This window comes from Lissotriton vulgaris, chromosome 7 (genome assembly GCF_964263255.1).
Source record: "Lissotriton vulgaris chromosome 7, aLisVul1.2, whole genome shotgun sequence".
In the NCBI taxonomy this organism is placed as follows: domain Eukaryota; kingdom Metazoa; phylum Chordata; class Amphibia; order Caudata; family Salamandridae; genus Lissotriton; species Lissotriton vulgaris.
Window position 1 is genome coordinate 146678515 of NC_141695.1, and position 15927 is coordinate 146694441.

At 44.6% G+C, this 15927-nt stretch overlaps 1 protein-coding gene across 1 annotated transcript in view; it reads right to left on the bottom strand.

Annotated features, from left to right (window-relative positions):
• The window catches only part of LOC147701023 (phospholipase A2 inhibitor and Ly6/PLAUR domain-containing protein-like), a 124485-nt gene extending 119845 nt beyond the window's left edge, over positions 1 to 4640 (bottom strand). The window contains exon 1 of the mRNA XM_086928563.1: positions 4533 to 4640. Coding sequence (XP_086784689.1) covers positions 4533 to 4587 — 55 coding nt within the window. The 5' untranslated portion in view covers positions 4588 to 4640. The remainder of the gene's footprint in view (positions 1 to 4532) is intronic.
• Positions 4641 to 15927: the final 11287 nt, after the last annotated feature.

Consider the following 15927-nt stretch of genomic DNA (forward strand, 5'->3'; position numbering starts at 1 on the left):
GCCCTGCGTCACATTACATCGGCATCAGGTGTAATGTATGCAGAGTGGGCATTCCCAAGCAGGAAAGCTTCGTAGAAGTGATGCAGTGAAATCTCCAAGATTTCACTGCGCCACTTCTAAGACGCTACTGCGTCAACCTCACGCCTGTTTGAAGCAGACGTAGGGAGTGATGCGGCACAATAAGCATAGGCCTCAACATGCATTGGTGGAGTTGCATCATGCTTGCAACACAACTCCAGCAATGCATGACTTTTGCACCAACAGATGGGTCAGAATTTCGGACACATCTGTCAATCCTTGTGCCATGGTGGGCTGTATTGTACATACAGTGCGTCCATGGTGGCACAAGGGTATCGCAGGCTGGCGCAGGGAAACTGGTGCATCTCTACAGATGTGTCGATTTCTTGTAAACCTGCTATTTTTAATCAGTACTTCTGCACGTTTAAGAAAAGTCACAAAAGTGAGAGTCCAGGGACAGGCGAGGGCTTCAGTGGGCCAGACCATGAAGTCAGCGAGTTTCTAAACTTAGCTTAATGATATAACCAGTGTCTCTAGAAGCAGGGGTGAGGGTACTACAGCACTCCTCAATATCCTTGATGGGTTTCAGAGAATTGAACAATAAACATGCTAAGAGTACAAACTGTCACATTGCGTGCAACTTCTTTAGACAAAGTGTTTGTTATTATTTGAGCATCAGAACAGTGTTTACTGTTTTTTCTTGGACTGCACGTTTAGAGTATCTTATCATATTCATTATTGACAATCTTGCTTACATAACATATGTATTTGTGAAGCGACGTTCACCCAGAAGTTAATTTGAATAACAGGTATTTAATATTACCCAACTCAGTGGTACTCATTTTATCGACCTCAGAAGAATGAAAGGTTGAGTGGACCGACCAGCATTTTGAACCTATGACCATGAGATCGAACACAGGCCCTTACGGTGACCACATTAGTCCACTAAGCCACCAGACCCAGTATGAGTGGAAAGTATCCTGGAGTTATTCTCCACATGTGCAAATAAAGACACATGCTCGCTTTACAAAGTAAAGAACAAACATCTCAATGTGTGTAAGCAGTAGTGGAATGGCAAATGAGCTGTGATCCAAATCGAATAATAGAATGACAACTGCCATAATTGGGGTGCAGAGCGCCCCCTCACGCCTCGAGGCTATCAGTGCCCCTGCATGTGCCGCACTATCGATAACTACACCCCAAGCATGGAAAGTATGAAAGAGGGACTGAAGTCGGGGTATGTTGATGACCTGCACCCCCACTATGGAAATTGTTCCAGAACCACTGAACAGAACTGCTTGGTGAGAATCTGTCTCTGGATGTTCAACCATTTGTGGCTGAGTTAACTCCAAAGAAGTCAGCTCTGGGAGAATATAAAATATGATGGATGGAATGCTTGAATTAATCTCAGCCATTGGTAATCACATGGGCCAAATTACAGGCCATCATTGTTTGTCCTTCATGCCATTTCGATTTGGACCCAGCATAGGCAAATCATTTGTGTCCTTGCTCCAGGGGAACAGTCCAGCCAGGCCAGGCCCTTTCTGAACCAGACCACAGGTACCTCATGACCTAGTTAGGGTCATCAGCCAAGTATACCTTGGTCCCAGTGACACCGTGTGCATGGGACGCATGCCTGGGCACACTCGCCACACTTCGGGCAACACACTAGAGTATACTAAAAAGAGATGGATGGAATGCTTGGACCAATTCCACCCACTGGTGATCAGCCCGGTCTGTTTCTTTGGGTGGTGTGCTGTGCTGTTCTGCTGTTCCTCCCTTGTCTCTGGGGTTTTAGCTCATTTCTTGGAAGAGCTGTAGTTTTTTTGTAGAGGAAGAATTTGCTTCCACTTCTATTAGTATATATAGTATATAAAGATTTGTGCAGTCTGTTTTTGAATGTCAAACTGTAATGGGTGGCGTTCTAGTCATAAAAACAATAATAATACTGTTTCGTAATTATTTGCCTTCATACAGTGCATCATACTGCTGTGAATAACAGATGTTACTATTACTCGATTTAGCGACAGTCAGTCTATCAATCTTGGAAGGATGACAGGCTGAGACAACCTTCCCTGGATTTACTCTCCTCCAGTGACATTGTGGGGATGATTCCTCTGCATCCTCGGTATCTGTTTGCAGAGCACCAGCATGGGTATGTTTACATTTGGGCTCCACTTGGTGTAATCACTGGCTTATACAGAGCTCCAGATTTCACTGTGTTAGGAGTATCAGTTTAATAAGCAATCACATCATTTTATCCGGGGTTACACTGTGGGATTCACGCCTTAGAGAAGAGTCTTTCTAATATAGAACAGAAACTCTCATATGGTCTTCGCTTCTCCTACTCAGAATTTCTCCGCTTTCATTCTTTTGTACTCTTTCTCAGTCGTATTCCTTCTCGGGTTATGCTCTCCTATTCTCCGCTCTCCCAGTCTTTTTCCTTTTTGCTCCCCATCATTCACTCTGTCTCTTGTATTCTGTACCTCCATCTATGTCTTTCTCTCTCTCTCTCTCTCTCTCGTCTCACTCTCTCTCCGGACCATCACTCACACTCTTTATCTCTGCTCTGTTTTTGTCTTTTTCTAGTTCTGCCTTATCTTTCTGTCTCTCTCTCTCTCCCTCTCTCTCTCTTCCCTCCCACTCCATCCCTTTATCTCACACATTTCATCTTCGTCGTCCACACCATCCCTTCACTGTCCCTTTGCACCAAGGCAAGAATCTGCGTTATTGTAAAACATAATTCCTCTGTAATTTGGCAAGAACAAGAAGCAGGAAACAGTACAAACGAAATATGACCCCATCTCGCAATCCTGATGGAAGTCAAATGGCTCACGGTACCTGCTCACACCATCTTTAGAACCAGCAGCATCATTTACAAAGCCATCCTGACAAGCACCCATGCTTATCTTGCGGACGAGTACATCTTTCCCGGTGACTCTAGGCACGCCGGCATCCGAGCCGCCATCTGCCTGCAGACTCTGTGCTCCAGGACCGCTCCAACGCTGCTCCAGAGCATTGAAGACACGTCTCTACAAAGAACACTACATCACAATACAATGACCAGCTCTCTCCCCTATCGCTCCACTGCACAAGTGTCTTATGACGCTGCGCTGCCCTTATGGCTAGGTTCGCACTATAGACATTCCACATACATGCATATGTATATACACCTCTCCTCTGTTTCTCTTCCCGTTCACCTTCACCTCTTGAAATCCCTCTCGCTGTCTTTATTGGCAAATTCTCTCTTTCTGCCTCTCCATATTCTATTTCATCCATCCATATCTCTCCGTGGCAGTCTCTCTTTTGCTGTTGCTCTCAGTTTCTCTCTCTCATTTATAGGAGTGCTTTAAAGAGTGTTTAGGCACATGCTGAGATGCTTTTTTTCCATAGGGCCATCCCGACCAGAAGTTATTGGAGGGTTTACATAAGCACCAGTTTCGTTACACAAGAATACATAATTTTTTTGTGGTTGGTCACGTGGAGATTTAAGTGATTTGCCCGGAACCACCGGGGGTTGAGCCGATGCCAGGACTCGAACCTGGTTCTTCAGTTCCAAAGTCGGCAGCTCTGGCCCCTATGCTACATCCTATTTCCACTTCACAAAGAAACTTACCCTTTAAGTCGCCATATAAGTGACCGAATTTTACTGAAGTTCTTTAAACGTGACTTTGGCAAAGACAAAGATGTCTCAGAGATGTTCAGCAACCAGAGAAGGATTTGTTGGGACTTGTCCGTGTGATGAAGATTCCACACTTTCAAATTAATGTGGGTGGAGTTGGAAGTTGGCTACTATCAAAGACCCTCTAGCTGAGGTAAAACTATTATGCCAAGTATGCAGCAATGACAAGAAGCACTTCCTGGGAAAAATAAGTCCCACTCCAGGCGTATGCGGATGGATTTCACCCCAGAATTACGATGGGAGCAAAGACCCTGGATAGACAGAATGCACTCGAGAAACGTCCCCATGAATCATCATGAAAGTTCAGAATAACACAATCACCTGAAGACCTTGACCCAGCTCTTGGCTGTGCCCTGGTACTGTGATGAAAACAGATTGCGCAGTAACACAGAGGCTGGAAACATGGCTCAGTGGGCTAATGCACGTGTTGTAGAGATGTCTGTGTAACTCGATGGTATCAGGCTTGGATTGCGGCCTTTCGCCCTGGCCCGGTCAATAACGTAAGGCTCATTAGGACTGTCCCCATTAACACCTGGTATTGCCCTGTGATGCCTCAGTCCTGATGCAGCATGGAGTGATGAGTATCATTATTATGTGATCTGCAGATAGTGTCAGAATTCACCTTTTCTATTGCATGCTGAAATGGGTGCTTTTTATTCACCCAATGCCTGAGGTTTGTAAGTACCCCTCTGGTTGAAACTGCATGGAGCATGGAGTTGGGGGGGTATGGGGGTTTAGGGGGGGGGACTTTGGGTGACTTAGAAAATGTATGTGCAGCAGATTCCCAAAGAGGTAGGGGGACCCCCCAGACAGGCGCAAGGAGGAGCCTCACCTTCAGCGACCAGCACTGTGATGATGAAGCTGATGATGGCCAGGCTGGAAGTCATGGTGACCACAGGACGTCTTCACACCGCAGCCAAGCACTGAGCGCGCCTGGTCCTTGAGCCTGCACTTATATGACTTTGGTACCACAAAAATCAATAGTATATTCCTTGTGAGATTAACTTCAGTGGCGATAAAGAGCTAATAACGCCACCTGATTAAAGTCTGACTCAGCACAAGGATTTCCATGACAGCTCTGTGTACAGATTCCTGCACACTGTGGGCCTCATTTATGGGGGTTTGGTTTAGGGCAGCACAGAAAATCACCTTGCAGTGCTGCCCTACGTCAAAGTGATAGGGAATAAATAAACCCTATTTATACAATATAGTGCATTCCTGTCCATTCCCCCTGCTCTGGCGCCATTTTGGTAGCCAAGAACAACAACAGACACTCCAACAGCAGGGTACAAGGGTGCCGGGCTGTCAGCAGAATTGTTTTTGTGCAGGAAGGTGCATCTTCCTGCCCAGAAACGATCCTAGGAGGCTTTTTGCCACACACATGGAAAGAGGAAAAAATAAAAAGAAAGTTATTTCTCCTTGTTCCGCCTCGACTGGATGCGTAAGTGTTAGAGCATCCTCAGGTTTATATGGTTTTGCAAATCTGGGAAAGCGTAAAAATCCATTGGTGCCCATGAGATGCCTCCCAAGCGCAGAGTAAGGCAACACATCGATTTGAGATGCCTTGCCTCACTCCTTATCGATGTGGCCATTTAAAGCCATGCATAGTTGCTTTGCGTGGCTTTATAGATATGATTTTGTGCTTTGTGCCTCTGGAGCATCACAAAAAATTATGCTCCGGCGACACAAGGGGCTCGTAAATATGTCCCCAACTCTATGTTAAAGTTTGGCCACCGATAAATTGGGCTCCCCTTGGCTTCAACGTTCTCATACATAATACAAGGTTTCAGGCATTGGAAATATTCGATTCTCAAAAATCAGGTTTAGTGAATCAGACAACAATGAGATCCATGCTTGGTCCTCTGTGGGCTTACAGAGACATCGCTGATATTGACGCCTGGTCCTCTGTGTGCTACAGAGACAGAGCTGAGATCCGCACTTGTTCCTAATGGGTTTACAGAGACATCGCTGATATCGACGCTTGGTCTTCTGTGAGTTTACAGAGACAGCGCTGAGATCCGCACTTGTTCCTAATGGGTTTACAGAGACATCGCTGAGATCGGCGCTTGGTCCTCTGAGATTTTACAGAAACCAGTGCTGCCTACAACACAGGCACCCTTGCAAAAATATCAAGGGTGTCTGTGTTGCATGCAGGATTGTTTTTGTGCAGGACTCCTTCCTGCACAAAACAATCCTGGGAGGTATACTCCTCTTTCTATGTGTGCTGCAGAAGGCAGAGCACATAGAAAGAGGAAGAAATGAGGAGAAATAGAGATATTTATTTTCGTTACTACTCCCATGGTAAGGTGTGAGATTTGAGCACATCTCCGGGTTTACAAGTTCTTGTAAATCTGGGGATGCGTCAAAATCCATGGGTGTTCCGTGGGAATACCCACCCAATGCATTCTCAGGGCAATTATGTTACCCCAGATTTTTTTACCCATTTTTGGTGCCCCTTCCTGCACAAAAACAATCCTGCATGCAACAGAGGCACCCTTGCACCATGGTGCCTGAGTGCCTATGTTGGTGCTAGGCTATCCAAAATGGCACCAGCTCAGGCAGAAAAGACAGGAAAGTGCTGTATTGCTTAAATATGGTGCATTCATGCCTTTCATTTTGGAGTTGGGCAGCATAGGAGCCCATGCAAAAATACTATAAATGAGGCCCAGTTTATTTATTCCACAGATTTAGTTCTGGGACAAGTTTCAGGTGGCTCCTGCTTTTTGCATGTTTTTACAGGCTGATCTTTGTCTCACAGAGTTAAAAGAATTTGGGGTGGCGTTATGAGAGTCTGTCAGGGGAAGCCTCAAACAAAAGCACTAAAGAGGGAGAGGGATCCCTACTTAACCATTGGCTTCAGTTCTGGGCAATAAAGGGGGCAATAGTTTACATTAGACTCTCCCCCTACTATCCATCACACCCTAGATCTGAGGTCTTCAAACGTTATGATGCCGAGACCCCCTTGTCAAAAGGTTTTAGCCATACGGACTCCCTCCTGGCAAAAACTTCTAGAATGCGGTACTCATCATCAACAACTATCGACAACCATAAATGCCCCCAATTCCCATAGCAAATAATTTTTACGGTAGGGAAATAAAATAAAACAGTATTTAGCAAACCAAAGGTCAATGAGCATAGGGATGTAGTCAAAGGTGTAGCTAATAACAAAGGGCCTCATTTATGAGGCGTTGGCGTACGACAGCGCCACAAGTCTTCTTGCTGAGCTGCCCAATGCCAATTTGAAAGGGCAGGAATGCACCGTATTTATGAACACAGCAGCCAAGTATCACGCATCAGACGCGACACTAACACATTTCAGTGTGGTGCTCGGCATCACCGCACTGAAATGCATTGTCACGCATGACAGACTTATAGTGCCTACTGTCAAGCCATTCGCGCTCCCAACTATGTTCGCGCTGCCTACTGTGTGAAAATAAAGCTGGAGTGTCTGGCAGCGCTCTGTGGCATGGCTATGCTAATCCCGCAGGCTTGGGGCTCAGCTGGCTCCTACAATGTATCCATGTAGCAGGGGTTTCCTGCCGCGGCACCACTCTGACTGACGGTGACCTGTGTGTGATATAGACAGAGACTTTTTTAGGCGTGCAACAGGGACGTCACCTGACCTGAGTCCTGCTAGAGCTGCAGTTGTTTGTGGGAGGCTACTAGGTGATTGGAGCACATCATAGCAGCACTGCAAGCACCACCATGGTTGCAGTAAATGTTAAATGATGACCGTCACCCCACTGCAAATTACAGAGTGAGTGACGCTGCCAAGGCCAGGATCAGACTGAGGAGGCGGCCGCCGCACCAGCACGGTACACCCATTGCAGTGTCTCAGGGACTCGTAAGTGAGTGCTGCAGCCAGCCAAGTGTGTACAGTGTGTGTTAATTTGGTAATGCTAATATCTGACCGTCGCCACATTGGTTTTGCACTCTCTTCAGTGCTCTTTGGGCAAGATAATCCACAACTTCATGCATATAAACTGACTGCCAATGTATTTGTTTTAAAACAATGGGTGGCAGTGATTTCATATTGGGCTCCCGAATGCGAATGTGGATGACAGTAGTTCTGAAGCGCCTTTGTGTTCTTTAAATGATTCTTATGCTGTGACTGGCAGATAGAGAGACAGAACTGTGCTTGTGAAAGATCATTATTCACGCCCCCTGCCATGCGCCTCCTCCATCCGCCCACACTGGCACTGCCTGACCCGGTCCCTGTCGGGCAGTCTGCTCTGGAAGCACTTGGTGTGCTGAGTGCTCTGTTACACATCAATATCATTAAGAGGAATCAATTGGATAAAATCTCACTCTAAAACAATATTTCATATATAATAACCCATTTTCTAGAGCCAGACAACCTTTCCCTAAAAGCCTAAGGCGAAAAAGGACCTTTTAAAGTGAATAGAGTGCTAGAGTCATGTACAAGGACACTTTGAAACATGCAGAGGAGCATACGCATCTCTATGGACCTCAATCAATCTCTAGACCAAGCCGCAATGCAAAACAATGCCTGGGAACCATGAACGTCCTCAACATACCCTGTAACAAACACATCAACCAACACCTGCGGAGACTCCACTGGCTACCCTTGGATAAAATAATCACCTTCATGATCCTCATCCACGCCTACTAATGTCTACACAATAACGGACCCAAATACCTCAATGACAGAATAAACTTCCACATACCCAAAAAGAACCTCTGGTCTGACAACCTCACACGGGCCGAAACCCCTCGCATTTACAGAGCCAGAGCAGGCGGAAGATTGTTCTCCCACATCGCAATCAGAACCTGGAAAGAGCTACCAGCAGATATCTGACTCACCCCTAACCTGAACACCTTCAAGAAGACCCTCAAAACCTGGCTCTTCGGCTGAACAGATCTGCACCCCCCTACCCCCCACCCCCTCTGCGCCTTGAGACCCTTACGGGTGAGTAGCGTGCTTACAATTCCCTGACTGATTGATTGAACAAAATCTGGATGAGAGGTAATTTCCTCCAATTTAACCCGGGGAAGACAGAAATCATGCTGTTCGGAGACGCACCCTTACTCTGGACACCTGGCTGGTGGCCTGTGGACCTGGGCACTCCCCCGTCCCTAAATCCACTGTCAAGAACCTAGGCATTCGCCTGTACCAGGTTCTCACCCTGAAAAAGCACGCAGCTCAGACAGCTGGCTCCTGCTTTCATATGCTGGGCCTATTACGCAGAGTATTTCCCCTTCTTCCCGACTCCACTCAGAAGACCCTGACGCAGGCACTGAAACTGAGCGGCCTGGACTACTGCAACGGCCTCCTGGCCAGGCCAATGAGTCCCAGCTGTGTAGATTGTAGGTAGTCCAGAACACGGCGGCGCGACTGGTCCTAAATAAACCCCCCCAACTGCTTCTCGCTCTCTCCTCAATCAGGTACACTGGCTCCCGATATGTGAGAGGATCAAGTTTAAGGTATGCTGCACGGTCAATAAAGCTTTAAACCATCTCGGCCGAGAAATTTACACCTTACACACCCTCAAGGTCCCTCCGCTCTGGAACCAAGGGGCATATTATCAGCAATAGCGATATTTATCGCTAAGTAGGGTTAGCGGCAATTTTTTTTTCGCCGCGCATCACCGGATTTTATCGCTGAGATAACGGGCTATTAGCAACGTACATCTCAAAAGCGATACAATTCCCGGCGATAGCAGGGAAATCTGTGAATATCGCTGAGAATACAGTGATATTCAGGCATTAGCGCTAACAGGGTCTTAGCCATTATATCCACCTCCCATTGGATATAATGGCTAAGAACTGGTCTGAGCAGGCGTTAGTATTTGGAGATATTCGGGGGTCCTGAGCGGAGCTAGGGTGTCGGCGCAGTCGTTGATCCACTGTTTGAGGTTAGGGTGGCGCTGTCGCGGTCGGTGGGGTCAGGTGGTGGTCTTCGGGCAATGGTGATGGTCAGTTGGTCTTCAGTGACTTTGCGCCAGCAGCGGCGTGGCATCTGTTTGGTGCAGTGGTGTGTGGTGGGTTTCCTGAAGGTGAAGTGGACGCATCTGTGGTCGGTCCAGTGGGGTTTGGTGGTGTGGTTGAAGGAGGCGTCGGGACTTGCGGAGTAAATGGGGTCAAGCGTGTGTCCAGCGGCGTGGGTGGGTGTTGTTCCGATCTGTCTGAGTCCGAGGCGGTGGTGTTGGCGTCGTTGTTTTCCTCGAGGTGGAAGTTCAGGTTCCCGAGGAGGATTTAGTCTATAGAGGCGAGGGCGTGGGTGCTGATGAGGTGGGGGATGGAATCGCTGAACTGTGGTCGGGGTTCGGGTGGTCTGTAGACGAGGGTTCCTCTGAGGGTGGTGTTGGGGTCGGTTTGTATCTGGAAGTGCATGTGCTCTGGCGGTGTTGAGGGTGTCGTCGGTGTTGGTGGAGACTTTTATGGTGTTCTTGTGGACGATGGCGATTCCCCCTCCCACTCCGTTGGAGTGGTCTCTGCGGGAGATCTTGTAGCCTTCTGGGAAGGCGATGGCGATGTCTGGTGCTGAGTTTGTGTTCAGCCAGGTCTCCGTAAGGAAGGTGACATCGATTGCGTGTTTGTGAGCGGAGCGGGTGTTGAGGAGGATGCACTGGAGGTGGTTGGGATCTTTTCTTGATGGTTTGGTTTTTAGGGCTACTCATGTGGGTGGCACAATCAGTGCTGCAGGCCCACTAGTAGCATTTGAATCACCAGCCCTGGCACACTGAGTGCACTTTACTAGGGGCTTCTTGGTAACACAAATATGCCAATCATGGATAACCAATTACAATAGCAATTTACACAGAGAGCATATGCACTTTAGCACTGTTCAGCAGAGGTAAAGTGCCCAGAGTTCTATTGTCAACAGCCATGGGTCAGGAAAAATAAGGGAGGAAGAAGCAAAAAGTTTGTGGATAACCCTGCAAAAGGGCCAGTTCCAACAAGAAACAAATAGAGAGCCAAGAAAATATTAATGCAGAACAAAATCATGTAATTTTGCTGGAATCTTCCTAGCACGAGAACTCATTCGCAATGCAGGCAACGCATCAGGATTTTTCCCTCTAACACTAAACTCAATTTGGACCTTAGTGTGCATGGGAACAATCCTACTTAAGTTCCAGATGCAACCATCATTCAGTTTCACACAAGAATCAGCACCCAAGCCCACACTCACACTTTTGTCCCTCATCCACGCTTGGAACATGCAGGTGTTGGGACTCCACCCCAGAAACAGTTTAAAGGGGAACTTTCCTCAAGGTGGAGTTGGGCGTTAGACAGTCACACGTTCTACAACTTCGGTTTTCCAATCCTTGTTCTGGGCCTTGGCCAGTTGGATAGATTCTTTCAAGACACCGTTAAATATCTCCACCATTCCATTGGTTTTGGGATGGTAGAGAGCGCAATGCTTGTTTCTGAAACCCCTTTTTGGTAAATACTCCTCCATGTCTCTTGAGACCAGCTGGACTCCTTTGTCGGTTAGAAGACAGTCCGGGAGTCCTTCTGGTGAGAAAACTTCATCAAGGAACTTAGTGATGTCCTTAGTCTCAATGTTACGCGTGAACCTAATCTCTGGCTACCCAGAGAACATGTCTATAAATACCAGGACTTAGGACTGACCAGAGCTTCTCATAATGGGACCCAGAAGATTTAAAGCCACCTCTTTCCAACAACGATCAGGGGTCTCACGCAGAACCATGGGTTGGACCCTGGTGTTTTAGACCTTAACACACACATTACATTCAGGACAATTTTCTCACTATGTGCTCAATGAGACGATTGATGCCAGGCCACCAGAAGTGAAATCAAATCTTCTCTTTAGTCTTGGAGATGCCCTGATGTCCCTGATGAGCTTAGTGACCAAGTCTGACAGAGAGGGGAATATGTTTCGTACCCCTCCAAAGCAGGCCAGAGAAATCTGACAATGTGTGACACACATTCTAAAACTTGTGTGTCTCCTCACTCAGACTTTTTATGCCCCCCCCCACTCTTCAGTAACTAAGTTGCAAACTTCAAGAATCGTGGGGTCACTTTCCATGGATAAGTTCCACTCACCCTCACTCAAGACATCAGTCATGACCTCACACACTTTATAAATGTCATCCTCCCACAGGTCTCCTTAGGTTTCAGGGACGGGATCAGAATTGCTCTGGACAAGTCAGGAAAGGCAATCTGAGACCCTGTGCCCAGAACAATCCTAATCTAGGATGGCGACTATCCATCTGGCGGATCTTGAGGATACAGCATCCAGACTCTTTACTTGAATAAGTCTTTCAAGGGTTTATGGTAAAACTGTACAACAAATGAACTCACCCAAAGAAATTTCTCTAAGTTTCTTGATCGCCCACAAGATGCACAGGTTCTCTTCCTCGGTGTACGGTCTAAATATCGAGTTTTATATGTCGACCTACAAAAATATCGAGTTGGAAATATCGAAGGTATAGAATATCGAGGTCAAGAATATCGTTGGACAGAATATCGACCCTAAGGTCAGTAATGTCAATTTTTTTTATATCGATGTAAGTAATATCGAAGTTAGTAACATCGATATCATATATATCGATGTAACTAATCTTGATGTTACTAATATTGATATTTGTATTATTGTTATGTATTTTATTATGTATGTGTAATATGCTTTTGTTAAGTATTTTAATTATTTTAAATTATATGTGTACTATTTTTATATAAAATATTAATGTTGTTTTTAAGTACATTTTATGTTTTAGTACCGGAGTGGGTTGTGGGTTTATATGGGAATAGGGTGGGAAGTAATTTAAATATACTAAATTAATTATTAGTTTATAGGAATTATAAATTAATTTTAATTAAATTTTGTTTTTATTTCTTTAGCGGGTTGTGGGTTTATCGAGGAATTGTGTGGGAAGTAATTTAATTGTAATTAATAATGATTTATATTTATTTATTGGTATGGCTAATTATTTTATTTATAATTAATTAATAATTGGCAATTAATTATTTAAAATGATAATTTATTTTTTAATTGGTAATTCATGTTTTAAATGGTTAATTAATATTTTTAATTGGCAGTTGTAATAGTAATTTTTACCTGTACGCTATCCAATGCTTTCCCTACTGTAGCACCCTCTGGAGTTGAAATAGTAATTTTTACCCCTACGCTATCCAACGCTTTCTCTACTGTTGCACCCTCTGGAGTTGGAATAGTAATTTTTACCCCTACGCTATCCAACGCTTTCCCTACTGTTACACCCTCTTGAGTTAGAATAGTAATGTTTACCCCTACGCTATCCAACGCTTTCCCTTCTGCTGCCCCCTCTGAAGTTGAAATAGTAATTTTTACCTGTACGCCATCCAATGCTTTCCCTACTGTAGCACCCTCTGGAGTTAGAAAAGTAATTTTTACCCCTATGCTATCCAATGCTTTCTCAACTGTTGCACCCTCTGGAGTTGGAATAGTAATTGTTACCCCTACGCTATCCAACGCGTTACCTTCTGCTGCCCCCTCAGGAGTTGGAATAGTAATTTTTACCTCTTTGCTATCCAACACTTTCCCTACTGTAGGACTCTTTGGAGTTGGAATAGTAATTTTTACCCCTACGCTATCAAATGCTTCCCCTACTGTTACACCCTCTGGAGTTGGAATAGTAATTTTTACCCCTACGCTATCCAACGCTTTCCCTACTGTTACACCCTCTGGAGTTGGAATAGTAATTTTTACCTCTACGCTATCCAACGCTTTCCCTACAGTAGCACTCTTTGGAGTTGGAATAGTAATTTTTACCCCTACACTATCCAACGCTTTCCTACTGTAGGACCCTCTGGAGTTGGAATAGTAATTTTTACCCCTATGCTATCCAATGATTTCCCTACTGTTGTCCCCTCTGGAGTTGGAATAGTAATTTTTATCTCTACGCTATCCAACGCTTTCCCTACTGTAGCACCCTTTGAGTTGGAATAGTAATTTTTACCCCTACGCTATCCAGTGCTTTCCTTACTGTTGCATCCCCTGGATTTGGAATAGTAATTTTTACCCCTACGCTATCCAATGCTTTCTCTACTGTTGCCCCCCCTGGAGTTGGAATAGTAGTTTTTACCCTTACGCTATCCAACACTTTCCCTACTGTAGCACACAATGTTATCACTACTGTAATTTATTTGGGACTTTGAATAGTACTTTTATTTATTTAGCTATTTAATATTTTCATCATAATTTTTTATAATGTAGTATAATAATAATTTAAAAAATATTGTATATTTATTTTTTTATGTATTAAATAAAAATATTTACTTTTTATCTATGTTATTGTTTTATGTTTAGATGTATTTGTAATGTACAATTTTTAAATAATTTATGAGTTATTAAAATAATTATTAAAACATATTATTAAGTAAATATATTATACATTTTATGTATATGTTTAATTAATGTTATATTATTGTATATGTCCTATTTATTAATTTTAAACATTATTATTTTTAACTATGTTTAATATTTTTTATAAGTATTATTTAATTTATTTTACACTTTTTTTAATTACAAAAAAACGATATTTTTAACTACGATATTTTTAACATCGATATTATTTTTCTCGATATTTTTGTACTTACCATGTTGTAGATAGGATTTCTATATTCTTGCCTTCAATATTCCAGCGTCCATTTTTCTGTAGGTCGATATTTTGTCCGTTGATTTTCTGTCAGTGATTCCTCTTCCTCTATGACAGAGTACTGCAGTTCTGGTCCCACCAGTGCTCTCGAGAGGAACATGATAGTCTCCCTTCCATCCTTCACCTGCTTAAGAACAGCACCAAGACCCTTGGAGCTAGCATCGGTGATGAGAATGAATGGACATTAGCTTCAAAACTCTGGAGAGATGGTGCACCACTCAAATATTCTTTTATATCATCAAATTCTACTTGGCATTGCAGTGACCAGGTGAATCTTGCACCTTTCTTCATGAGTGACCTTAGGGTAAAAGTGTGGGAATCAAATTGCGGGACAGATTTGTTGTAGTATTCGGACATGCCGAGAAAGGTAACCATATCGTCTCTGGATTGAGGCATGGGAAGTTTCTCAATGGTCTTCAATGGTTTCTCAGTTTTACACTGTCCTTAGATAACTTGTGTCCCAAATAGTCAATTTCAGAAAGGTTAAACTTACACTTGCTCTAACGTAATGTCTAAACATGTGAACTAAAGCTTTCTAGGATAGCCCTAAGCCTTTCGTCATGTAGTTTCTGAGAAGAGCCATGTGCAAGCACGTTGTCTTGTACATTTACATGTCCCAAAAGGCGTTATGAATGCAGTCAGGTTCATGGAATCTGGGTCAATCTTGATTTGGTGATACACAGCACTGAGGTCTAATGTGGAGAATAGCTCAACCCCACCTAGCTGTATCAGCATCTCTGCAGTATTTGGGAGAGGGTACTTGTTGGCTATAACTCCAAGGTTGAGGGCATGCAAGTCCACACATTGTGTCACCTCTTCAGAGGCTTTGCGAGCGAGCACCACTAGGGCTAGCCAATTACTCACCTCAGTTTCGACTGTAATCCCTTCTTTCTGTAACTTTTGTAATTCCTTTTGCTTGAACTCTCTCTAAGCTAAGAGAGCTTGCTTAATGCTACATGTGAGGACACACCTGCCTGAGCAGATATGCCCCTATGCTGGTCAGTCCTATTCCTGCCAGTACAAGTGACCAGAGAAGCCATGTTAGAACATGTGCTTGACACAGCGGAAAATGAGTTTCCCAGCTACATGAGGGCTTCACTGAGGATAGGGATGTTTGGTGTCAAACATATTGTATAAATAAACCCACACTGATTCCAGTGTTCAATTTATCAATATATTCAGCCAGAGGGCACCTTAGAGGTGCCCCCTGAAAACATGCCACCCTCTGGTGTGTTAGCCGACTGGTCTCTGCCTGCCTGTCACCCAAGACAGTTTTCTGACCCCCCAGGGTGAGGGCCTTTGCTCTCAGTAGGTCAGAAACAAAGCCTTTCAGGGAAGAGGGTGTCACAGCCCCTCCCGCAGGATGGCCTGCTGATTAGCCTATCTAGGCCGGCATGCTTTAAATAGCTGCCACCTCTGAAATGTGAATCTGGCTTTCCCTCACAGGAGAGGAAGACAAACCCCCCCTCTTCATAGCCCCATTGGCTCCTGGAAATGTGGGAAAATTAGATAGTTAGATAGGTGTGCCATCTTCAGGCTAGTACCACCCGTAAGGTGGTCTAAATTGAGGTGTACACAACCATAGCTGCCAAGGTTTCAGAT